The sequence below is a fragment of the Coregonus lavaretus genome (genome assembly GCF_964263955.1).
Source record: "Coregonus lavaretus genome assembly, chromosome: 21".
In the NCBI taxonomy this organism is placed as follows: Eukaryota; Metazoa; Chordata; class Actinopteri; order Salmoniformes; family Salmonidae; genus Coregonus; species Coregonus lavaretus.
The window spans coordinates 5,981,187-6,007,780 of NC_140008.1; the positions used below are offsets into that span (position 1 = coordinate 5,981,187).

At 44.2% G+C, this 26,594-nt stretch overlaps 1 protein-coding gene across 1 annotated transcript; it reads left to right on the top strand.

Annotated features, from left to right (window-relative positions):
- Positions 1–12,591: 12,591 nt before the first annotated feature.
- LOC311148721 (tripartite motif-containing protein 16-like) lies at positions 12,592–26,137 on the top strand (the record flags this gene model as incomplete). The annotated part of the gene is made up of 6 exons (XM_084185698.1): positions 12,592–13,198; positions 13,620–13,715; positions 24,736–24,969; positions 25,054–25,213; positions 25,339–25,398; positions 25,635–26,137. The coding sequence occupies exons 1-6, from the start codon at positions 12,602–12,604 to the stop codon at positions 26,135–26,137; spliced, it is 1,650 nt and encodes a 549-aa protein (XP_084041824.1). The 5' UTR covers positions 12,592–12,601.
- Between the last annotated feature and the right edge of the window lie 457 nt (positions 26,138–26,594).

Consider the following 26,594-nt stretch of genomic DNA (forward strand, 5'->3'; position numbering starts at 1 on the left):
ACTGGCTATACTTATTTCACCATACACCATAATGAGATACAAGTTTCAAGTCTATTTATCATTATATATGTTTGTAAATTTACCAATAAAAAATACTGTAATGATTGAGTGTCCATATAGCTGTACCGTGATATTTGCATTGCTACGGAGTAACCCTTCAATTGTTCTCCACTAATTCCCCCGCTAAAGCCCCTCCCCATCCCAAGTTGAGCCGTCATCCCAGTGATCAGCATCCCACCCACGTCCCTCCGGATCCCTACGGCCCCGAGAGGCCAGGACCCATCCATCGAAAACAGCACACAGTGCCACCCACAAAACAGAAGCAGATTAACCGCCAAAAACATTTCCAATGCTGTCACCTCTATATATATATATATACAGTGGGGGAAAAAAGTATTTAGTCAGCCACCAATTGTGCAAGTTCTCCTACTTAAAAAGATGAGAGAGGCCTGTAATTTTTATCATAGGTACACGTCAACTATGACAGACAAATTGAGAAAGAAAGTCCAGAAAATCACATTGTAGGATTTTTAATGAATTTATTTACAAATTATGGTGGAAGATAAGTATTTGGTCACCTACAAACAAGCAAGATTTCTGGCTCTCACAGACCTGTAACTTCTTCTTTAAGAGGCTCCTCTGTCCTCCACGCGTTACCTGTATTAATGGCACCTGTTTGAACTTGTTATCAGTATAAAAGACACCTGTCCACAACCTCAAACAGTCACACTCCAAACTCCACTATGTCCAAGACCAAAGAGCTGTCAAAGGACACCAGAAACAAAATTGTAGACCTGCACCAGGCTGGGAAGACTGAATCTGCAATAGGTAAGCAGCTTGGTTTGAAGAAATCAACTGTGGGAGCAATTATTAGGAAATGGAAGACATACAAGACCACTGATAATCTCCCTCGATCTGGGGCTCCACGCAAGATCTCACCCCGTGGGGTCAAAATGATAACAAGAACGGTGAGCAAAAATCCCAGAACCACACAGGGGGACCTAGTGAATGACCTGCAGAGAGCTGGGACCAAATTAACAAAGCCTACCATCTGTAACACACTACGCCGCCAGGGACTCAAATCCTGCAGTTCCAGACGTGTCCCCCTGCTTAAGCCAGTACATGTCCAGGCCTGTCTTATGTTTGCTAGAGTGCATTTGGATGATGCAGAAGAGGATTGGGAGAATGTCATATGGTCAGATGAAACCAAAATAGAACTTTTTGGTAAAAACTCAACTCGTCGTGTTTGGAGGACAAAGAATGCTGAGTTGCATCCAAAGAACACCATACCTACTGTGAAGCATGGGGGTGGACACATCATACTTTGGGGCTGTTTTTCTGCAAAGGGACCAGGACACTGATTTTTCCCCACTGTAACTATTTTTTAATTATTATTATTTGCCATCATTATCAATTAATATGCGTAATAATGTCGGCAGTTCACGCGTAGGATTTTAACATATAACCCGGATTGCCATTGTATTACATTTAATTCAGTGACAAGCAATTATTATCATAGCAAATAATTCCTGTGGTCCATCCCATACCCCCCCCCCCTCCCCCCCAACATCCCCACCCCCCCAGAACAGATGCCAGACAAGCACACACGCACATACTCACATACTCCAACACACTCAACCCCACTCCTCCACAATCCACCATAACGGCTGTTATATCCCAGAGCCCAACTCGAGAAATAACCTGATTTACGAGTGCACATACAGTTAAAGCTGATTGAGAAAGCATGCAGATTGAGCAGAAATTGATAAGAATGTGAGATTTTATTAATCTACCTAATCTATGTCAAGTCCTAGGTGATGGAGATCAGATCCACCCTCTTCACCTGAGACACAAACACTCTGATCCCCTGTTGTAACCATTTTCCCAAGCATCTCCGTGCGGTCAGACCTTTTATTCTTTTGTGCCACCTGGGCCACAATGATAAACCCCCTCTCTGAGTCCGATTTTCTTTCTAGTTCCGAGTTAACAGTTGTTTTGAGCTTGGCACAAATAATGCTTCATTGACAGCATGGCCAATGTTGAATGTTTATCATTTTAAACTAGGAAAAGAGACCCTTAATCTAAGACTTGGGACCACACAGCCACCACTGAATATCAGGCTAATGATTGATTTGCAATGCTTGCAGTTAGCCACTGATTCCTTCTAAACCACTCATTGTTGAATTTGCGATTTCCAACTTGTTGTGTAATGTTTATATCCAATGGCCGATGAGCACCGATAGGTTTTATCTATAATTTCTCTTCATTATTTCTCTTCATATGACAAGGATTAAAAAGGATTTGCCAGTAGATTGTCGACTTGATTCATGATGATGTGTCACGATCGTTGACTGAAGAAACGGACCAAGGTGCAGCGTGATAAGCGTACATCTTTATTTGTAATTAACACACGAGCAAAACAACAAAACGAAACGAAACGTGAAGTCCTGAGGTTATAACACAACAAACCTTTACGGATCAAGATCCCACAAAGACTAGTGCAAAACAGGCTGCCTAAGTATGGTTCCCAATCAGAGACAACGAGCTACAGCTGCCTCTGATTGGGAACCACCCTGACCAACATAGATCTAAACGATCTAGAACGAAAACCTAGAAAAACTAAACATAGAAAAATCCACACCCTGGCTCAACCTTTAAGAGTCCCCAGAACCAGGGCGTGACATGATGACTGCTAGCTAAGATTTTGAAAGTATGATGTTGACATGATCAGTCCAATCAAAGCTACTGTAGATATAACGTGATTTGATGTAGTTTTATCTGTGGCCAATGACCTTGAGCCTTCTTGGATGGGCATTTCTAATGTAACTCTATGGCAGCACCCAAGGGGCTTGAATTTTCTAGTTCTACCCTTAGACTTGGCGGTGACTAGTCTCCCCATGAGTGACAGAACACTGAGCCAATCACGGTGCAACGCTCCGTATTTTCTGCTGGCTTGTCCCACCACCACAGAAAGCACTGAGCTAGGCTGAAACACCTGCATTTTGGAGCTGCCTTACTCAAGAAAACAAAAAAGAGACCATGTTTGTATCCAGCTTTATTAATTCAATGACATATTATTTTAAAAAAAATTTACATTGTTTGCAAACTGATATGTGACACATATTACTGCCAAAATAACATACAAAACAGGCAAGCCCCCCCAAAAAACAAAAAACATGTTTATTTTTTCATTTTCTTTAGCTAAATATGTGGGTCTCAAAACAGAATGACGGGTCGCCACTGGACACCTGTCCTTGTTCTCATCACCTAAAGGGCTGTGAAAACAATGAACACAATATATTTTGGGATGTAAACCAGAAATATGAATCACTGATGATCCATACTGTACTGATCTAATGAGATGGATGTAGGGTCTTCTGGGCCTTTCCCAGTCATGGAGGACAGAAACATGCAACTGTGCACCTCACTGAAGACCACTACTGAATTGGGGATAGGGAGGATATTGTGTCAGTAAATACATTTATGACAGGTTAGGGTTAGGCAGGATATTCCATGTCAGACTCTTTAATGCCACTTTTCTCAACATCATAGACCCCAAAGGATGTTAATTAACCATTTTTAAGCTCATATAACTTGTAATATTTTGATAGAGGGCTGAAAACCTCAGCCGAATGGGTTACAATTGACAATTTCTCTCTAGATATCGCCTCTTCCACAGATCGCAGGTTAGGGTATATATTCTGTCAGACTTTTCAATACCACTTATCTCAACATATTAACACCCCAAAGGATGCCAGGTCAAGCTGTTTCTCGTAAGAAAAAACCAACATGTACAGAAATATAGTGATGAAAAAAAGCAGAAGTCCATTTTATAAAAAAGCATGAGTAAAAACACTGTCTAAGCTCTGTCCCACTCCCAAAATAATATGACCCAGGAATACACTGGGTATGTACCACACCGCTCATTCAGCTCTCCTCTCCTTCTTTCCTCTCCTTCTCCTCTCCTCTCTCAGCTCATCCTCCACTCTCACCCCAATCTAGGTCAAGTGAGGGCCGAAGGAGAGTGTGTTGAGAGACCTGCTGCTGACTGTCAGGCAGTGAGTGATGCGGAGGGCCGAAGGAGAGTGTATTGAGAGACCTGCTGCTGACTGTCAGGCAGTGAGTGATGCAGAGGGCCGAAGGAGAGTGTGTTGAGAGACCTGCTGCTGACTGTCAGGCAGTGAGTGATGCGGAGGGCCGAAGGAGAGTGTATTGAGAGAGCACAACAGCTATTGGCTGAGTCACGGGAGCGAGAGGAACGAGAGCATTACGCACGTTGTTAGAACTTTTTACCAGTTGTAGGTAGGATATTTAGATTCCCAGTATGGAGACACCTATTTCCAACCCTTTTCCCATTAAACATATTCATACGCTACAACTGATGCACATCAAGAAATAATGGAGACAAAGCACTGGAAAACGACTCTGAGGTGGTTTAAACTGCATTCTAATGTTGACTGCTTAAAGAAAACAGTATCAAGTGAAGCGCTTTATGCATGCTCAGTTCTTGGGTCTCGGGGGCTGCCAGAGTGGAACTTTGAAATGGAAGTTATGGAACTCCTTTGCGTGGTTCTTTTTATGGGGGAAAATCCTCAATGAAACTGACATTAAATGAGGAGAATGATACATTTGCCTCTGTTGGCCATTAAGTAGCCTATTAATGTTTATGCCATTATAGGCTACCATTTGATACAATAAATATGTTGAAATGACGATATCACTCAATTAGTGCCACTTGTGTAGCCTACCTGGAGCTGAAAAACCTATTTAATAAGTAGCCTATAACTTCAGTTTGTTGTTGTTGTAGACTTGTGTTATTATGCAATAATTAATGGACATTTTTTGTTAATTAAATTGGAAATGATCAAAGCCGATCAGTTGTTAGAACGCATTAGATTGATGGTAACAGTAGTCAGATTAGGCTATAGGTAAAACAAATTCTAAAAAATAAACACTGGCTGTTGTTGACAAGCATATTTAGTTCATATACATATTATTAACATGTAAATCAGTGATTGGTAACCAGTTTATAATAGTAATAAGGCACCCCGGGGTTTGTGTATATGGCCATATACCATACCCCATTGTGCCTTATTGCTTAATCATAGCAGTTAAACGAGTTAAATCAACATCCATTGATGGAAAATGATCTGGCGATTATAATTAGGGCGAATTATCTTTTCTCTTGCCACATATTCAAATTCCTTTATTATGTTATGTCATAGCTTGCAATAATTATTATTTTGAGGAAACTCGAATTTTGCTTCTAAAGCCATTACAAGTTACTATGATATTCCTTCTTAATTGGCTTGATAACATTATGGAAAAAGGGTTTATTGTATAATTATGGCAAGTCCTCTCTTGCTGTGAAAAAAAAAATGGGGCTAGTTTTCAGCATTTTGTACGGGTTTTGAGTTGTCATTGGGTTAGAAATGTAGCTTCACCTGGCAACCCTGCCTCTGTGGCATACTGTATCGGACACGAAGCCGGCGCAGACGAGTGTTATGGTTGGTAAATGTTAATTACTGCAACTCCAGTGTTTTACCGGTGTACTTGAGATACCCGGATGTATTGCAATATACTGAACAAGACTGGTTACTCGCATCAATGCCTCTGTCTCGTCATTGAACATTCAAACATGGTGTCAGAGTCGGATAACTAACCATGCTTTCTGCAAATTAGTGTCACCTGTTCTGGTTTACAAAAAAAAAAAAAAGCTTAGTGAGTAAAACTTTGCCGGAATTGTCCTTAGCTAGATTGAGTTTGCTAGTTAGCTTCAGTGTTGTTAGCACCGTTTAGACATGGCAGCGAACATTCCCCCTCCCGCCGTTATGAAGCTCAGCGGAGATTGGAGCACAAACTGGGATACGTTTAGAGGTGAATGGGAGGACTATGCACTAGCAACGGGACTTCGGGAAAAGGACGATGAGGTAGTGGCTGCCACTTTGAGGACTATAATGGGAGCTGAATGCCGACACGTATACAAACACAACCTGAACCTAACAGTAGCTCAGCAAGGTAACGCTACAGCTATTCTTGATGCTCTCCAACTTTACTTTAAGCCAGCAAAGAACGTTATCTACGAGCGTTATGTTTTCGGATGTTGCAAACAGGAGGTCGGGGAGTCCATTGACAGCTTTGTCACTAGGCTAAGGGAAAAGGCAGCTACATGTGACTATGGTGCTTTAAGAGATGAACTGATCAGAGATAAGATAGTGCTTGGCATAACTGATGAGGTCACCCGCAGACGTTTGCTGAGAGAATGTGACCTGACACTGGTCTTGGCAGTGGAGACATGCCGTGCAGCAGAGCTTACTGATATACGGATACGGTCCATGGAGCTAGAAAGGCAACATATGGACAATGTCAATGGTACATTCAGGCAGCCAGTAAATAAATTCCCTTTTGCCACAGCTAATGCTAATACTACAGCCAACTCTGCAGTAGACAACCCCAATGCATGCAGATATTGTGGCATTTCTCATGGACGAGGAAAAGAACACTGCCCAGCCTATGGAAAAATATGCAAATCCTGTGGTACAGCTAATCACTTCGCAAGGGCCTGCATGAAAAGCAAGAGAAATGGAGTGCACTCCATTGAAATAAACACAGAGAAAGGGAACAACAGCACAGAGGATGTATAGCGAGTACATAGGGGCAGTAAGGGCAAAAGGGAAAAAATGGTTTGTCACTCTGCTACTTACTAGATACCTGGATGTATTGCAATATACTGAACAAGACTGGTTACTCGCATCAATGCCTCTGTCTCGTCATTTAACATTCAAACAAAGAGTGGGAGATCTCAGCTTAATGCACGATACTTGTATGGCTCCGGTTAACTTGAATAAAGAAGTACTTATGTTTTAAAGAACTGTTGTTTTCTTTAGTATTTATTAGACAAGAAGATACAACATGGTACCAGGAGTGAAATAACTCGCCTTTGACTCATCCATCATCGAGTTTTGGTCGAAAATGCTGAACGCAGCCAAGAGGCTTCACGTCAACTAGCTAACTTGACTAACGTTAGCTAACTAGCCACTGGGCTAACGAGACTGAGGTAAAAATAACCACGTCGGAGCTAACGGAGCATGCAGTGCATGTAGCTAGTCGTTTTGCAGTGCTAGCTGGCTAACGACATGGAGCAGCTAAAGCCTCCAACAGAACTGAAACTGAACGGCAACATTGAAGAGCAATGGAAGCGGTTCAAGCAGCGTTTCACCCTCTATCTGACGGCGATAGGAGCGGCTGAAAAAGACGACGCACAGAAGGTCGCACTGTTTCTCACAGTCTAGGACACTATTGATGTCTACAACAGCTTTCAGCTAATGGATGAAGAGCATGCAGATTATGAACTGGTATAAGTCAAATTTCTGTCTTTTTGAACTCCCAGAATAAATTATTATGGACTTGAATCTGAAATGTCAGTGGTGTAATTTCAGTCAAATTGCAGACTTTCTGATATGAGAGAATTGTCATGGGGTTGAGAGACAAGGGGCTGAGAGAAGTTATTTGGTGAGAATGAATTGACACTAGAAAGAGCGATACAAATGTGTCAAGCTAGAGAGGTGACTCAGAGTCGCATACGGCCAATGGACAGCGGTGTTCTTAGTGACACCGTATGCAAAGTGGAGTACGTTAGCGAAGGAAGAGCTACAGCTAAACGGCTAACTTCAAAGGACAGCAGCCCACTTCAGGGAACCAGCGCTCATTTAGCAACTGAGGAGGAGAGCACAGACCTTGCCAGTGCCCAGCATATAGAAAGGAGTGTTACAACTGTGGCATGAAGAACCCCTTCTCACTCAAATGCAGGCAGCTGAGACAACAAAATACAGTACACTGTGTCAACGAGGACCAGGACAACAGTGGTGACAACGAGTACAGTGAGGGGTCTTTTGGTGACCTCTTTGTGGGAACAGTCGCACTTGCAGGACCAGACGAGGACTGCTACCTACAAGGCTAATGGAACTGATATTGTGTTCAAACTTGACACTGGAGCACAGGTCAACATCATTCCAGAGACTGAATTGTTACGGTTACAGGTAAAACCAGTGGTCTTAAGGAACATGCAGGTTGGTGCTGGAGGTAGATGATGAATCTCACAAGGTTCCGTTTGTCATAGTAAAGGGAGAAACAACACCCATCATTGGGTTAAAGTCATGTAACTTACTGGGTCTAGTGAAATGGGTTCATATGGTGAAATGACTAATGTTGAGGATGCATATGCTGATGTTTTTCAGGGAATAGGAAAACTCAAGGTGCAGTACAAAATGGAGTTAGATCAGCCAAATAGACCAGTGATCCATGCACCTAGAAAGGTACCATTATCACTAAGAGACTAGCTAAAAGCAGAGCTGCTGAGGCTAGAGTCCTTAGATATCCTAGACAAAGTAGAAGAGCCTACTGAATGGGTCCACTCACTAGTAATAGTTGAGAAGGAAGACGGCTCGCTCAGACTGTATGGATCCAAAAGAGCTAAACAAGCATGTAAAAAGGGAACACTTTCAGCTGCCTACCAGAGGGGAGATATTCAGGGACATAGCAGGGGCTAAATACTTCTCAAAGCTAGACGCCTCATCAGGGTTTTGGCAGATCAGTCTAGACAAGGAGAGTACAAGGCTTTGTACTTTCAATCCTCTTTTTGGTAGGTAGTCATTTAAAAGGTTCCCATTTGGTCTCACTTCAGCACCAGAAGTCTTTCATAGGACAGTCCAACAGATATCTGAGAGTGTGTCAGGCACCACAGTGTCCATTGATGATGTGCTAATATGGGCTCAGACTCTTGAAGAGCACAACACCAGGTTGAAAGCAGCACTTGATCTAGCCAGAGATAATGGGCTAAAGCTAAACGCAGACAAATGGGAATTCAGAAATACAGAAATAACCTTCTTGGGTGAAAAACTAACATGTGAAGGTGTTCAGATAGACCAGAGCAAAGTGACCGCCATCAAGAACATGCCACTGCCTACCGATCAAGAGGACGTACAAAGGTTCTTAGGGATGGGTAACTATGTAGGCAAATGTTTACCTAATCTGGCAACTCACACTAGTCAGATGAGAAGTCTACTGTGTAAAACTACAGAGTGGTGTTGGAACAGTAATCACCAGAAAGAGTTTTGAGGAGCTCAAGGCATTGATCATGCATGCTCCAGTACTTTGGTTCTATGATAAAAAGCTCAAAACCTAAATCTCAGCAGATGCCTCTAAAGCAGGTGCAGTAACTAAATAATGATGCTAATTATGCTGAGAGAACAAGGAGTCCGCTTACACTGTACTTTGATTATAAAGGTTTATTATTTCAAAAGATTTCAGCGTAAATTTACAGACATCTGCAGGCATCTGGAGAACAACGGACCCGGTCTAATATGTTGTCCTGTCCTCCTTTGTCCCAACCAAGTATTTATAATCTTTAACATGATATGGGTGGTTTCCCCTACAGACCAATCCCATGACTCCACAAAACCGACTTCCTCTGTTTTAGGGTGCCCCTATGGAACTGCTCTCCAGATGCTTCCCTAAGCTGAATCAACATCCTCTAAGATACCATTTGCAAACATTAGCAAAGTCATAAATTGCTTAGACACCACACAGGTTAAGGAGCAGTGTTGTTACAGCAGTATGGCACTAGATGGTGCCCTGTTGCATATGCCTCCAGGGCTCTGACAACTTCTGAGTGTAACTATGCTCAGATTGAGAAAGAGGCATTGGCACTGTCATATGCATGTGAGAAATTCAGTGTGTTTATCTGTGGTAAAACAGTGTGGGATGAAACAGATCATCAACCTTAAGTTACTATTGTAAAGAAGGGTCTAACACACCACCAAGGGAACAGACTGTTTCTAAAACTTCAGAAATATGACTTGCAACTCGAGTACAGGCCAGGGAAAGAATTGTTAGTGGCAGACACATTGTCCAGAGCTTTTGACAGCTCAGAACCAAACCAGATATACGAGCAGGATGTAAACCTTATCAGAAAGAGTTGCCCAATCTCAGATGAAATGTGGACAGTTATTTAATGTGCTACTGCAGAAGATTTGTGTTTGCAAAAGGTGATTCAAGCCATAACATGCAGGTAGTCTGTATAAGCTATACCATACCCTTATGGTCAATACAGGGATGTTTAAGGGTTCAAGAATTGTGATACCAAGTGTGTTACAGAAAAACATTCTGATCAAAATATACAAGGACCATCTAGGGATGGAAAAGTCAAAAAGCAGTGTTATTCTGGCCCAAGATGAATGCTGATATAGAGCAGACACTTACAGCCTGTGAAACATGCCAGAAATACAGGTCAAAACAGCAAAGAGCCGATGTTGGTTGAGGAAAAAAAGGTATTGAGACCATGTGGCAAAGTAGGAATAGACACCGGCTGGAATGCGGTTTTAACCAATCAGCATTCAGGATTAGACCCATCCGTTGTATAATGATGGACTATTACTCTCATTACCCAGAGAGCTTTGCTGAAGGACACTACTGCTAGTCAGGTGATAACTCACATTGTCATTCTTTGCTCGTCATGGGGTCGCAGAGGTAGTCCATACGGACAACGGTTCAGCTGTTCAGCTTTCAGTGATTTTGCTAAACTGTACAGGTTCAAGCATGTCACATCCAGCCCACTGTACCCACATTCTAATGGGTTAGTCGAGAACGGTGCCAAAACAGTGAAACTACTGCTTGAGAAAGCTCTCAACTCAGACAGATCCGAATCTAGCTTTGTTAAACTACAGGGCTACTCCACAAAAAAATGGTCTGTCTCCTGCAGAGCTGTTGTTCAACAGGAAACTCAAAACTAGGTTGCCAGTACTCCTAGAAACAGAGAAGCATGACAAGGTGATTCTTAACCAACGGAGAGAAAAGACTGAACAGAAAAGGTACTATGACAAAGGGTCCAAGGTGCTCAGTGCACTCAGTCCAAATGATAGGGTGAAAATGCATGATGGGAAAACATGGAGCGCTGAGGCCCATATAGTGAAAACAGTGGCAACCAGGTCATGTGATCTAATGACACCTGAGGGAGTTACATACAGGAGAAATAGGAGACACTTGTTACATGTACCTGAGTGTGAGCAAATCATCAACAACCTCAGCCAGCCGAGCCACGGCCTGTTCACCCCGCTACCATCCAGAAGGCAAGGTCAGTACAGGCGCATCAAAGCTGGGACCAAGAGACTGAAAAATAGCTTCTATCTCAAGGCCATCAGACTGTTAAATAGTCACCACTAGCTAGCCCCCGCCCAGTAACCTGCCCTGAACTTTAGTCACTGTCACTAGACGTCTACCATCCGGTTACTCTAACCTTCACCTTAGAGGCTGCTGCCCTATGTACAGTGAGGGAAAAAAGTATTTGATCCCCTGCTGATTTTGTACGTTTTCCCACTGACAAAGACATGATCAGTCTATAATTTTAATGGTAGGTTTATTTGAACAGTGAGAGACCAGGTTTGGACACATCTCAGGAGGGATTTTGTCCCACTCCTCTTTGCAGATCTTCTCCAAGTCATTAAGGTTTCGAGGCTGACGTTTGGCAACTCGAACCTTCAGCAATGACAATGACCCAAAACACACGGCCAAGGCAACAAAGGAGTGGCTCAAGAAGAAGCACATTAAGGTCCTGGAGTGGCCTAGCCAGTCTCCAAACCTTAATCCCATAGAAAATCTGTGGAGGGAGCTGAAGGTTCGAGTTGCCAAACGTCAGCCTCGAAACCGTAATGATTTGGAGAAGATCTGCAAAGAGGAGTGGAACAAAATCCCTCCTGAGATGTGTGCAAACCTGGTGGCCAACGACAAGAAAAGGCTGACCTCTGTGATTGCCAACATGGGTTTTGCCACCAAGTACTAAGTCATGTTTTGCAGAGAGGTCAAATACTTATTTCCCTCATTAAAATGCAAATCAATTTATAGAATTTTTGACATGCGTTTTTCTGGATTTTTTGGTTGTTATTCTGTCTCTCACTGTTCAAATAAACCTACCATTAAAATTATAGACTGACCATGTCTTTGTCAGTGGGCAAACGTACAAAATAAGCAGGGGATCAAATACTTTTTTCCCTCATTGTATGTATACTGTGTATAAATATATATTTATACTCCGGACTCCAACATTGCTCGTCCTAATCTTTTTATATTTCTTAATTTCTTATATTTCTTCCATTCCTTTACTTTTTAGATTAGTGTGTATTGTTGTTTATTGTAACTTATTAATGCACTGTTGGAGCCAGGAACACAAGCATTTCGCTACACCCGCAATAACATCTGCTAAATATGTGTATGTGACCAATAAAATTGTATTTTATTTGATTTTTGAAAGTGTTCCATAATTCTCAATCCATGTTGCGTCTTGCCTAAGAACAGCCCTTAGCCATGGTACTGTATATTGGCAATATACCACAACTCCTCAGGCCTTATTGCTGAATTAGAACACTTAAGTGTATTATAAGGCCTTCTCTCCTCCGCCATTCCTCTAACCTCTCCCTCCCTCCTTCTAACCCCACCCCTCTGGCAGAACCAGGAATTCCATCCCCCTCCCACAAACTCTCTTCTGAGGAAACGAAACTGATCTGAGTCTCTGTGTCGTCTGTCTGTCTGAGAGTGAACAACCGTCCAAATGGCTCAGCAGGGAGTTCTGCTGGACCAGGACCAGTTCTGTTGTTCTGTCTGTCTGGATCTACTGAAGGAGCCAGTCACCATCCCCTGTGGACACAGTTACTGTAGGAGCTGTATTGAGGGCTGCTGGGATCAGGATGTTCTGAAAGGGGTCTATAGCTGTCCTCAGTGCAGAGAGACCTTCACTCCAAGGCCTAATCTGAGGAAAAATAACATGTTGGCTGAGTTGGTGGAGAAACTGAAGAAGACAGGACTCCAGGCTGCTCCCCCTCCTGCTCTGTGCTATGCTGGACCTGGAGATGTGGCGTGTGATTTCTGCACTGGGACCAGAAAGCAGAAAGCCCTCATGTCCTGTCTGGTGTGTCTAGCCTCTTACTGTGAGACTCACCTCCAACCTCACTATGAATTTCCTGGTTTCAAGAAGCACAAGCTGGTCAAAGCCACCGCACAACTACAGGAGAAGATCTGCTCTGATCATGACAAACTACTGGAGGTTTACTGTCGTACCGATCAGCAGTGTATCTGTTATCTGTGTACAATGGATGAACATAAAGGCCATGATATAGTGTCAGCTGCAGCAGAGAGGACTGAGAAACAGGTAAGACCAGAACAACTTGTTGGTGACTGTCTGATAAACAAAGAATTAAAGATACAGTAGGAACTAAGGCTGTTTGAATATGAGATCATTCAAATGAAATCGATCCTCATCAGAACAAATATGAACACAAACCTGGAGTATATTGAGTTTGCTCCAAATGTATCACAATTTTCTGAAGTCAAACACTATTATCATTCCGAATGTCCTTTTAGGAGATCAAAGTTCAGTCTCAACCCCTTGATACATGTACATCTACCATAAAAACTATAATCATTCACATAGCAACATATAAATATCATATTGTAAATGGACCATCAATTTTTTAGACCTTCCTCTCTATGGGCCCTATGTCACATTACTATACTATTGATCTACTGGACAAATAAAGCTTGATAGCTCATTGAAGAGTGATTCTCCACAGAGGCAGCTGGGGATGAGTCAGCAGAAGGTCCAGCAGAGATTCCAGGAGAGAGAGAAGGAGCTGAAGGAGCTCCAACAGGCTGTGGAGTCTCTCAAGGTGAGTATTGTTGACCAGAGGAGACACACCATTTCACATCTCTCCTCCAGTCAGAGAGAGAGAGAGAGAGAGAGAGGGAGAGAGGCCCCCATCCAATCCGACTGACCCCGCTGTTGGGAACCGGCTGTCTGGCCCTTTCAGAGAATATACTGCTTAATGTAACCGGCGGGATATGAACCCGGGTCTAATGAGGGAGAAAATAACATCTTGACCGTTACACCAAGAGGACATTCCCTATTGGGCTGAGGGCCGACACTGATTTTGAAGTCGCAGGCGGGGCTACCTCATCACGTAACCATGACTGACTCATGTCCCCTATATGTAACTGTGTTGCTTCCGTCCCTCTCCTCGCCCCTACCTGGGCTTGAACAAGGGACTCTCTGCACACATCGACAACAGTCACCCTCGAAGCACCGTTACCCATCGCTCCACAAAAGCCACGGCCCTTGCAGAGCAAGGGAAACAACTACTTCAAGGTCTCAGAGCGAGTGACGTCACCGATTGAAATGCTACTAGCGCGCACCGCTAACTAGCTAGCCATTTCACACCGGTTACGTATACATTAACATGAAGCACTCGCTCTCTCTCTCAATTTAATTCAAAGGGCTTTATTGGCATGGGAAACATATGTTTACATTGCCAAAGCAAGTGAAATAGATAATAAACAAAAGTAAAATAAACAATCAGAAATGAACAGTAAACATTGCACTCACAAAATGTTCAAAGGAATAGAGACATTTCACATGTTATAATTCAAGTGCAAACAGAGTGAGCCATTCGCCAGACTGAGTTCTGGAGGTGAAATGGAAATGAATGAGGGAGAGTTAAGTGAGGTAGAAGGTGTGGTGATGAGCTCAGAACCAGAGCCTGGCATCAATGGACATGATAAAGAAGAATCTGGTGCAGTAGGAGTTACATTGTTGTAGAAAGTGGATCCATACCTTTTGGCAGTTCCATTTGTGGTTTCAGGGTGTGTGGGAAAGGAGTTGGGTGCAGTTGAATCAGTGAAGGTAACTTTTATGATGAGTTTCTGGTATGGAGAAGTTCAGGATGTAAGAGAGAGCAGTCGACACTCAGCTGGAAGTTTGATTTATGTTTATTTCAGTAATGGATCATATAATAAGACAAACGTGCTGACTTCCTTACCACAGCTTTCAACTTATATAATGCCCTTCCAACCTACTTTTATCGTACCCAGTTGCTAACTATTACTAACTGCCACTCACCTCCTACTTATCATTCCTCTCCTTGGTGTCGTGTGACACCCTAGCCAGGCCATTCCATCACGTACCCATCCTAATATTAGCACCAGTGGGCCCCAATCTATCTTGGCAAACTGACCTTCTATTCCTCACTCGTGACACCACTAACACATGGTGTGTCCTTGTCCTGTGTCCACATACAGCTTATGAGTTGCGCATACATTAATGAATGTTGCATTACAAATCATAATTACAGTAACCTGTAGTGGACTTGTGATATTTGTGACCAGATGGAGTGGGCGCTCCGTGTCACGCAACTTGGGTCAAGATCTGTTTCTTGCTTTGCTCTTAGGAACAGGGCACCATTGAAAGGAGTGATTTCTGGGGTAGCGTTAAGTGTGGTGGTGGAGCAATTCAAGTTGAAGCTTCTTGGTGTTTGTGATGCCTGCCGTTTGGTGCGACGCAGACCCGGTGGTGAGCGTGGTGAAACAGAGGACTCACTGTCAGTCCTTTTGAGTTTTGTGTCTACCTGACAAATTCATGTTAGGATATATCAGTTATCCTGTTAGAGCTTTTGTGCCGAAACCACTGCGGTATTTCAGGTGCAACGTTTGTCATGTTGCAGCAGTTTGTAGGAGGGAGATTCCAAGATGCTGATTTTGTACGTTTGCCCACTGACAAAGAAACTATCAGTCTTTAATTTTAATGGTAGGTTTATTTGATCAGTGAGAGACAGAATAACAACAAAACAATCCAGAAAAACGCATGTCAAAAATGTTATAAATTGATTTGCATTTTAATGAGGGAAATAAGTATTTGAGCCCCTCTCAATCAGAAAGATTTCTTGCTCCCAGGTGTCTTTTATACAGGTAACGAGCTGAGATTAGGAGCACACTCTTAAAGGGAGTGCTCCTAATCTCAGTTTGTTACCTGTATAAAAGACACCTGTCCACAGAAGCAATCAATCAGATTCCAAACTCTCCACTATGGCCAAGACCAAAGAGCTCTCCAAGGATGTCAGGGACAAGATTGTAGACCTACACAAGGCTGGAATGGGCTACAAGACCATCGCCAAGCAGCTTGGTGAGAAGGTGACAACAGTTGGTGCGATTATTCGCAAATAGAAGAAACACAAAATAACTGTCAATCTCCCTCGGCCTGGGGCTCTATGCAAGATCTCACCTCGTGGAGTTGCAATGATCATGAGAACGGTGAGGAATCAGCCCAGAACTACACGGGAGGATCTTGTCAATGATCTCAAGGCAGCTGGGACCATAGACACCAAGAAAACAATTGGTAACACACTACGCCGTGAAGGACTGAAATCCTGCAGCGCCCGCAATGTCCCCCTGCTCAAGAAATCACATATACATGCCCGTCTGAAGTTTGCCAATGAACATCTAAATGATTCAGAGGAGAACTGGGTGAAAGTGGTCAGATGAGACCAAAATGGAGCACTATGGCATCAACTCAACTCGCCGTGTTTGGAGGAGGAGGAATGCTGCCTATGACCCCAAGAACACCATCCCCACCGTCAAACATGGAGGTGGAAACATTATGGTTTGGGGGTGTTTTTCTGCTAAGGGGACAGGGCAACTTCACAGCATCAAAGGGACGATGGATGGGGCCATGTACCGTCAAATCTTGGGTGAGAACCTCCTTCCCTTGGCCAGGGCATTGAAAATGCATCGTGGAAGGGTATTCCAGCATGACAATGACCCAAAACACACGGCCAAGGCAACAAAGGAGTGGCTCAAGAAGAAGTACATTAAGGTCCTGGAGTGGCCTAGCCAGTCTCCAGACCTTAATCCCATAGAAATCTGTGGAGGGAGCTGAAGGTTCGAGTTGCCAAACGTCAACTTCGAAACCTTAATGACTTGGAGAAGATCTGCAAATAGGAGTGGGACAAAATCCCTCCTGAGATGTGTGCAAACCTGGTGGCCAACTACAAGAAACGTCTGACCTCTGTGATTGCCAACAAGGGTTTTGCCACCAAGTACTAAGTCATGTTTTGCAGAGGGGTCAAATACTTATTTCCCTCATTAAAATGCAAATCAATTTATAACATTTTTGACATGCATTTTTCTGGATTTCTTTCTTATTCTGTCTCTCACTGTTCAAATAATCCTACCATTAAAATTATAGACTGATCATTTCTTTGTCAGTGGGCAAACGTACAAAATCAGCAGGGGATCAAATACTTTTTTCCCTCACTGTATATCTTTAAGGATATGTATTGGTGCATTTAAATAAACATCTGTATGTGCCTTTCTGGAGGAGGCAGGGAAAAAATGGTCATTAGCTTATTGGGTTAGGTTGAAAGGCTGAAAGGAGTGATTTCTGGGGTAGCATTAAGTGTGGAGGTGGAACAATTGAAGTTTAAGCTTCTTGGTGTTTGTGATTCCCGCCGTTTGGTGCAACACAGACCCGGTGGTGAGCGTGGTGAAACAGAGGAGTCACTGTCAGTCCTTTTGAGTTTTGAGTCTTTGCCCGATAAAGTCATGTTAGGATATATCAGTTATCCTGTTAGAACTTTGTGCCGAATCCACTGTGCTGATTCAGGTGCAACGTTTATGATCATGTTGCAGCAGTTTGTAGGAGGGAGATTCCAAGATGTGGGAAGTGTGCAGGAGGGCATGGGATAGAGGTTTGTGTAGTTTCGGTGGATAAAGTTGTGTGTCAACTGATGGGATGCCCATGTTGCTGGGGATCGGAGGTGTCCGGTGCGAGAGAGGCAGGTTAAGGTGCCTAGAGTCAGAGTAGTGCAGAAGGTGTCGTATGCTGAGGCAGTGAAGAAAGTAGAGGAGGATGGGTCAAGGGTGAGAGATCCTGAGAGGATCCCTGTGAGTAGTAGATCTGTGCCAGCACAGAGGGATAGGCCAACGAGTGATATATGCTTTAGTAATGATAGCTTCTTAGCGCTCATAGCAATGGTTATCAACTGTACCGCAGAAATGGAACGTAAATCACAGAAAATAGATGTTGTGGTGGCAGCTGCAGAGAAGTATTTGGGCATACAAGATTAGACTTCAGAAGAGTTACAGGGTGTGTTGAGTGGTGGTGTCCCGTCCTCCCAGGCCGTTGGCATGGTGCAGGAGCAGATAGGGTCAAAGTAGTGGAATGGGGTAGTGGGTATTTAATGAGTTTAGGGTTAGTTGGAAGGGTGTTTTCTGTATTATTATAATTTCCCCTTTTCCCATGTTGTATCACAAAGTATAATGGATTTATATTATAGTCCAGTTGGAGGCAGTAATGCAACATATTGGATGCCAACCGCCGTTAAACTCCAAAGAAGAAGAACCGTTATATTATGTCTATGTATAGTGTTGTAACGATGTCTCTGTCTCTCTCATTCCATCACTTTTATGGTAGTTGGTTGTGTGGGTCTCTGGTTATGAATGGGGTGCTGACAGACAATCATTGATAGATATTTATAGAGCTCTGATCAGGACGACAATTGATTACAGGTGTATAGGTTATGGAACAGCGGCATGGACAGAATCCAGTAAATATCTTAAAGGATATGTACTGGTGCATTTAAATCAACATCTGTATGTGCCTTACTGGTAGAGGCAGGTGAGATGCCTTTGGATATACAGCGTAAAAAATGGTCATTATCTTATTGGGTTGAAAGGCTGTGAGGTTGAGCATCCCACTGCTACTGTTCTAGATGACTGTTGGGAATATACTAGTAGACAAGGCAGTGGTTTTGGTTGGACAGTTGGAAAGCTTGCTGATGAGAGTGGTTTGAGGGAGTTGGAGGTCGGCCCTTCTGTGGTGATAGGGGATGTTCCTCCATGGTTACTCCCAGACCCTGTTGTTGATCTAACCTTGGTAGAGAAAAGGAAAGATTGGTCAGAAGTCAGTGATATAGAGAAACTGGTTGACATTTACATTGGTAGAAGTTTTTATAGTTTTTTACCGCTTTTCACAAATGGATCCAAGGACCCAGATAGTGGGCTCACAGGAGCAGGCGTTTACGTTCCTGAATTTGATGTGCAGATATGTAGAAGACTAACAGATGAACTGTCAGTATACTCAGTTGAACTGTTGGTGATAATAGTTGCCCTCCAGTGGGTGGAGGACGTACAACATGGTAGAATTATAGTTTTCTCAGATTCTCTGTCTGTATTGAATAGTTTATCATCTGGTAAATCCAATAGGAGTGACCTACTATTGTGTGGAAAGGAATGAAATTGTAGACCAGTTAGCTAAAAGAGCTTTGAAACGAGATATAATTGATATTAATGTTCCACTGGGTAGAGGTGAGGCCAAGTGTAAGATCAGAGCCATTTTGATAGATGTGTGGCATAAGAGATGGTACTCTGAGCACAAGGGCCGGCATTTATATGTCCTCCAAAGAAAGGTTGGTGGACCCAGATTCAAATGTCAGATTAAGAAGGAAGATGTGGTGTTTACTTGATTGCGCTTAGGACATTGTACATTGAACTCGTCATTACATCTGGTTGGCAAGCATGGGAATGATTTGTGTCTGGAAGGTATGGTTGATGAAACGGTGGAGCATGTGTTGTTATATTGTTGTAAGTATGTTGAAGAGAGGGAAACATTGAGGTTGGACGGGGTTGGGGGGGTTGGAAAGGATTTTGGGGATGGGGGAGGGTATATTAGAAGTTAGTAGGGCTCTTCTTTATTTTCTCAGAAGTACTGAGTTAGGTAGGAGGATTTAGAAATGTTGGAAACCGTGATTGACCACACACTCCAGCACAGTAGGTGGCGGCATGCACCTTTAACGTTGGTTTGTGGACCGCCATTATATATTAGAAGAAGAAGTTGTTGGTGTGAGAGGTTGTGGTTCGTGAGGAGGGCTACTATTCTTTTTTCTTTTGGTTCTTGCGTATTTTATGAATGTATTTCCTCATAGTGGAGGGTTTGTTTATTGGTTTCCATTGTTTATCGTTTAGAGTTGAGGGGGGAGTAGGGGTAGTTTGTTAGGGCGGCGTGATGGCCTCAACCGAGGGGAGAAGAAACGCTGTCGCTTCGGGTGCGTTCCGGAGAAAGGTGTGGAGGAAGTTTTGCAGGTTGGACAGGTTGGAGCGGAACATCTGCAATCTGCATCCAGAATGAACAAGGCGGTGGTTGTGTTAATGAAAAAGGTTTGTCTTGTTGTGAGTGGGATTTTTGTGAGGGGTGTGTTGGTGCAGATTTCGCCTCTTTCGACAAGAGTTGTGGTGGCTAATCTGCCTCCGTTTATTACGTACGAACAGACCGAAAATAGTTGGTTAGTTTTGGTAAATTTGCAAGTGGTTTTCGTGTGCTCTCGGCTGGGTGCCAAGCGGAATCCGTTAAACATGTTGTCTCTTTTCGTAGTGTTTGTTTCTTAACAAACTTCAAGGTTACACAGGGGAGGGGTGGAACACAGGGTTTGCTAGCACAGATAGTTTTCGGTGTTTCTAGTGTGGGGATCATCAGTTATAGGCTACAAGCAGCAACATGATTGATAGGTCGGACAGGTATTGAACCCCTGCCAAATAATCCATACTCAGATGCGCTAACCTCAACCCTAGTAAATGCATTATAAAAACATTCTATATAAAATTATCTCATATTGGGAGTAAATAGCCTCTGAATAGAAAAGAAAAAACACTGCATCTTCCAGCCCACCAATAAATTACATAATGCAACCGTCGCGGTTAGCATATTTACCTCAACATGCCCCTCGCTTGCGTGAGAAGGCAGAGTGCTTGATGCTGGTTGATGAATTTGACAATTAATGTACTAGGAAAATACGTTTTTGTCGACCAGAGGTGACTGAATTAATGTTTAGGCTTATTGATAATCATTATAGTAATGAAGTATAATATAAAAACAGGTAATAATAAACATGAATCATCATTATATTACTTCACAGTAATGTGTTTTCAGTCCTTCCTCTTGCGTTAGCAGTGTGGAAAGGGACAGTAAAAAGCTCAGGCAGGAGGAGTTTTCCTGTGAGGTGGAGTGGTGGTGTATCCAGGGAGAGAACTAAACTAATCTTCTGAAATGTCATTCATGGTCTTATGCTGCCATCTATTGGAGTTATTAAGCAACTGCAGTAGTACTGAATAAAGTGTTTTTCCTTACTAATCCGTACTAAAATAGTGATTACTCAGAATTGCAAAAAAATGGCAGGGGTACCAGGAGGGAGGAGAGTACATTTTTTACATTTTAGTCATTTAGCAGATGCTCTTATCCAGAGCGACTTACAGTTAGTGAGTGCATACATTTTCATACTGTCCCCCCATGCGAAACGAACCCACAACCTTGGTGTTGCAAGCGCCATGCTCTACCAACTGAGCTACACGGTAGTAGTGCATGGTCAAGTGGTGGTGCGCAGGCCGTGGAGAAAGCGGTGGTGGGGAGGGTTGCAGCTGGGCTACATGAGCTGAGGCAGGTTTCTGTAGTAACAGAGACTCCGGTGGGCGAAAGCTTGGTGGGCTCATCCCAGGAAATATTGCCTGTCATTGGGGAAGAGGCTCTGATCAGGGGGGAAGTGCAGGGGGGCAGAGACTGGGGAGGAGGAGGACGGTACCGTGCCAATGGAGGAGGAGGAAGAGGGGGGAGGTGAGTCTGTGGGAGCGGAGGACAAGGCGTCTCGTTTTCAGACGGCTCATTGGATCCAGAGCTGACAGCCAGTCAGGCTGAGGGCCCAGTATATACGGTAAGAGAACTTTCTAGGTTCCTGATGGAGACTAAAGGGGAAAAAGAAGGTTCTGCTGGAGTCTTATTTGATTGATCCTGGAAGGTTTGTAAGGTCAGTACAACACGTGATGAAGAATGAGGGGTTTAGTGTCCTCTCACCCAGGAAGCGGTATAGGCTGAGAAAATGGGTCATGGGTTCTTAAGGGCATGTCTTCAGAATCTGCTTAAATTGATGTTTTTTTCTGGCATGGCGGCTTTATGGGCTTCTCTACTGGTTTCTGATTGTGGTGATTTCACGGTTAGACTTCCTTAACATGAACGGCGGCAAAGACTGGGGGAATATGTAAACCAAAAACATTTAAATGCCATGGCAGAAATCTTAGTGCAGGGGTAGCAAAAGAGGTGTGTAAGGGTAGGTTGTTAGTGTTTAGAGCCCAAATAATGACCATGTCTTTGCTTTCATAAATGTGTCTGCACCTGGTCCTCTGTAGCTCAGCTGGTAGAGCACGGCGCTTGTAACGCCAGGGTAGTGGGTTCGATCCCCGGGACCACCCATACACAAAAATATATATATATATATATATATGCACGCATGACTGTAAGTCGCTTTGGATAAAAGCGTCTGCAAAATGGCACATTATATTATATTATAGTACAGGGCTCAGTTCTCTGTTTCACCAGAGGGGTTGGAAAAACAGAGTTGGGAAACCAAGAAAATCCCTTGTTTTACGTTTGTCTGATGGGCGGGTAACTTCTGTTGTGGGGAGATGAGGGAGCCTGATGGGTGGGTAACTTCTGTTGTGGGGGAGATGAGGGAGCCTGATGGGTGGGTAACTTCTGTTGTGGGGAGATGAGGGAGCCTGATGGGTGGGTAACTTCTGTTGTGGGGAGATGAGGGAGCCTGATGGGTGGGTAACTTCTGTTGTGGGGAGATGAGGGAGCCTGATGGGTGGGTAACTTCTGTTGTGGGGGAGATGAGGGAGCCTGATGGGCGGGTAACTTCTGTTGTGGGGGAGATGAGGGAGCCTGATGGGTGGGTAACTTCTGTTGTGGGGGAGATGAGGCCGCGGGCTGTGGAGTTGTACTCTGATTTATAGAGGGCAGAACTCTGTGATCCTGGGTGTTCTCAGGTTCTGCTCACAGACCTTTCCAAACTCTCTCTGTCACAGAGTAATCAAATGGACATTTCCCTGGCCTTTCACAAACTCTCAGCTGCTGTCTCTCAGACGTGGATTTTTCTAAACAATTCTGGGGAATTATTGGACAGGACTTGTTTTGTGTGTTGCGTGAGTGCGTCGGGGTGGGGGAGCTGTCGCTAAGATGTAGACGGGAGGCTTTGACTCTCCTGCCCAATAAAGGGGATTTGAGCGACTTAAAGAACTGGAGGCCTGTGGCATTGCTCTGTTTGGACTATAAGGTCTTTACCAAGGTCCTCGTTAACAGACTGAAGTCCCACCTGGACTCTATTGTACACAAGGACCAAACGTACTGTGTACCAGGACGCTCAAACACAGACAATCTGTTCATAATCAGGAGAAAGCCTTTGATAGGGTGGACCATGAATATCTGTTCAATGTGTTGTTTTGGTTGTGGGGAGAATTTTGTGGCCTGTGTTCAAATGCTGTACGCTGGGGCTTCATGTATGGTCAAGGTGTGGGGAGGGCTCAGTAGGCCAGTCTGGGTAGGGAGGGGCATTCACCAGGGATGCCCTCTGTCAGGGCAGCTATACACTCTTGTTATTGAGCCCTTTCTGGGCCTGCTACGCAGGAGGCTACAGGGAGTGTGGGAGCCAGGCATAGGGTTGGGGACAGGCATAGCAGTGTCAGCATACGCTGATGACGTCTGTGTTGGTTAGGGATGAGCAGAACCTACAGGCCCTGGAGAATAGTTTGAGGGTGTACGAGGGGGCGTCTTCTGCTTTGGTAAACTGGGGCAAGAGTGAGGCTCTGTTATGTGGGGCATGGAGGGACAGGGCACCTCCGCAGCTTCCAGGGGGGTTGCAGTGGGGCTGTGAGTGGCTCAAGATGCTTGGGGTGTATCTGGGCTCGGAGGGTTGGGATAGGAAGAACTGGGAAGGAGTGTCACAAGCGGTGGTGTCGAGGCTGACGAAGTGGAGGTGGCTCATCTCCCAATTGGCATACAGAGGGACGGTGCTGATCATCAACAACTTGGTGGCATCCTCTCTATGGCTTAAATTGGCCATTCTCAACGCCCCCGGTGGTCTGCTTGTGGACCTGCAGCGCAAGTTAGTGAATTTTTTCTGGTCAGGGTGGCAGCGTTCTGACTCAGCAGCACAGAGGCTACTGTACCGTACGGAGGTGGGCTGGAGGGAACCAGCATGTGCTCTGTTGAGGAGGGCTGGTGGTTTGGGGCTGGATCAGCAGCTCTTCATCATGCGGCAGGAGAGACTCAATACAGCAGGGGTCTCTGATTTCTATGCTGCAGTACTTAGGGCTGGAGCAGCTTGAGGAGGGGCCACCACCGTTTCCACCACTGCAAGTGACAGCAGAGACTGGGGACTGGCAGGAGAGTCCGGAGGACTTACTGACTTTTAACACTCTGAGCCTGGGGGAGTTTGAGGAGGTGGGGGGTAAGGTGCTGTACACCCTCAGTGTCAAGGTTAGACACATCAGGAGCTTAGCGGGAGTGAAGGGGCATCAGTGGCAGGGGGTTGTGGGGGCTGAGAGCATGGCAGGGTATAGGTGGAGGGTGCTCTATAAGCTCCCAGTGCTGGAAAGGTCAGGGGTCCTCCAGTGGAGGGTATTACATGGAACCCTGGACACCAATAGCTGGTTGGCTCGGGTTGACCTGGGAGTTGGGGAGGGGTGTCCGTTTTCTGCAATGACAGACTGTTCATCATGTTTTTTCTGTGTTGCCAGGATAATGCCATTACTGTTGACGCCTTAGGGTTGAGTTTGAGTTGTACAAAATGATCAACAGTGTGGAGATGTTTCAGGAGGTATGGGGGCTCAGGGGGGCTGTCTGTACGAATGGAGAGAAGGGGTTGGATGGACGGTTGGAATGTGGTGCTGGATGGTGTATTGTACTGTGGTGTTGGGTACTGGATAATGTGATTGTGTGGAGGTTGTGGTGTCACGCAATGTGCTTTTAGGAGGGGGGGTGTTAGTGTAATGAGGATGGCTCATTAAAGTAAGACAAGTCTCCCTCTCTCTCAACAGCGCTCTGCACAGGCAGCAGTGGAGGACAGTGATAAGATCTTTACCAAGCTGATTCGCTCCATTGAGAGAAGGCGCTCTGAGGTGAAGGAGCTGATCAGAGCCCAAGAGAAGGCTCAAGTGAGTCAAGCTGAAGGACTCCTGGAGCAACTGGAGCAGGAGATAGCTGAGCTGAGGAAGAGAAGCACTGAGCTGGAGCAGCTCTCACACACAGAGGATCACATCCATTTCCTCCAGGTAACTCAACTGCCTTGATACATGTGATATGAAATTAAAACTCTCAATCATTTGGTTCTGCTCCCTCTCACTCTCTCTCTCCAGAGTTATCAGTCTCTCTCCAGTACCAGTGTATCTTCAGACTTACCCAGCATCGTTTTCCGTCCTCTTCAGTACTTTGGAGATGTGAGTAAGACTGTGTCTGAACTGAGAGAGAAACTAGAAGACGTCCTTAAAGGAGAATGGACCAAGATCTCCACTACAGGTGTGTTGAAAATTATAAGAACATCAACTTTAGACCATTGAAAGTTCCCTACTAGTCATATACATGTGGAATATGGTGTGATGATAACATTCCCTCTCTCTGTGAATGTGTTTGTGTGTCTGTAGTGAATATAGTGGATGTTGTACTGCCTCCAGAGCCCAAGACCAGAGAACAGTTCTTACAATGTGAGTCTCTTTATTCTGAAGTAACTAACAGTCTCTTTTTACTGACACTCCTAACAATCCCTCTAGAAATATATAGCAATAGTAGATCTAATCAAAGACTGGGTATCTATCTGACTCCTCATATTTCTCTGATTTGATCTCTGCTGTGCTCTAATCAAAGACAGGATAGATACAGTATCTGACTTCACTTATTGTTCTAACTCCCCTCATTGGTCTCTGCTCTGCTCTTCTCCCAGATTCCTGTCAGCTCACACTGGACCCAAACACAGCACACAAACGCCTCTCTCTGTCTGAAGGGAACAGAAAGTTGACCTATACAGACCAAGTCCAACCATATCCTGATCATCCAGACAGATTCACCAAATACAGTATGGTTCTGTGTAGAGAGTGTCTGTCTGGACGCTGTTACTGGGAGGTGGAGTGGAGTGGGCGGTGTGTTACAGCAGTCTCATATAAAGACATCAGCAGAACAGGGACAGATGGTGGATTTGGACTCAATGACAAGTCCTGGATTTTACAGTGTTATAGAGGTAGTTATTTGTTCATACACAATAGTGTTATGACTAAAGTGTCAGGCCCTCAGTCCTCCAGAGTAGGAGTGTACCTGGATCACAAGGCAGGTACTCTGTCCTTCTACAGTGTCTCTGATACAATGACCCTCCTCCACAGAGTCCAGACCACATTCACTCAGCCCCTCTATCCTGGGCTTTCTATCAATAGTACTGCTGAGCTGGTTTAACTGTAGTAGGGTCCACATAGATACTAGTCATGCTGGTGTAGTCTATAGCTGAGCTGGTTAAACTGTAGTAGGGTCCACATAGATACTAGTCATGCTGGTGTAGTCTATATCTGAGCTGGTTAAACTGTAGTAGGGTCCACATAGATACTAGTCATGCTGGTGTAGTCTATAGCTGAGCTGGTTAAACTGTAGTAGGGTCCACATAGATATTAGTTATGCTGGTGGTGATGGTCCGCAGATAAAAATGCTGTTTTTCTGTACAATTATTTTTGTCTGACTGATTTAATCTTCAGAGTTTAATTAAAACTTATCGTATTTTTATCAAATGCAATGTTTTGATTGGGAACATTTACATTAATCATGATGTTTGCTTTTCATGTATGTTGGTTGGCATTCAGAACCATTGATATGTTTTCTCAATTGGTTCTCTGTCTCAATGTAATTTTCCTCAGTTGCA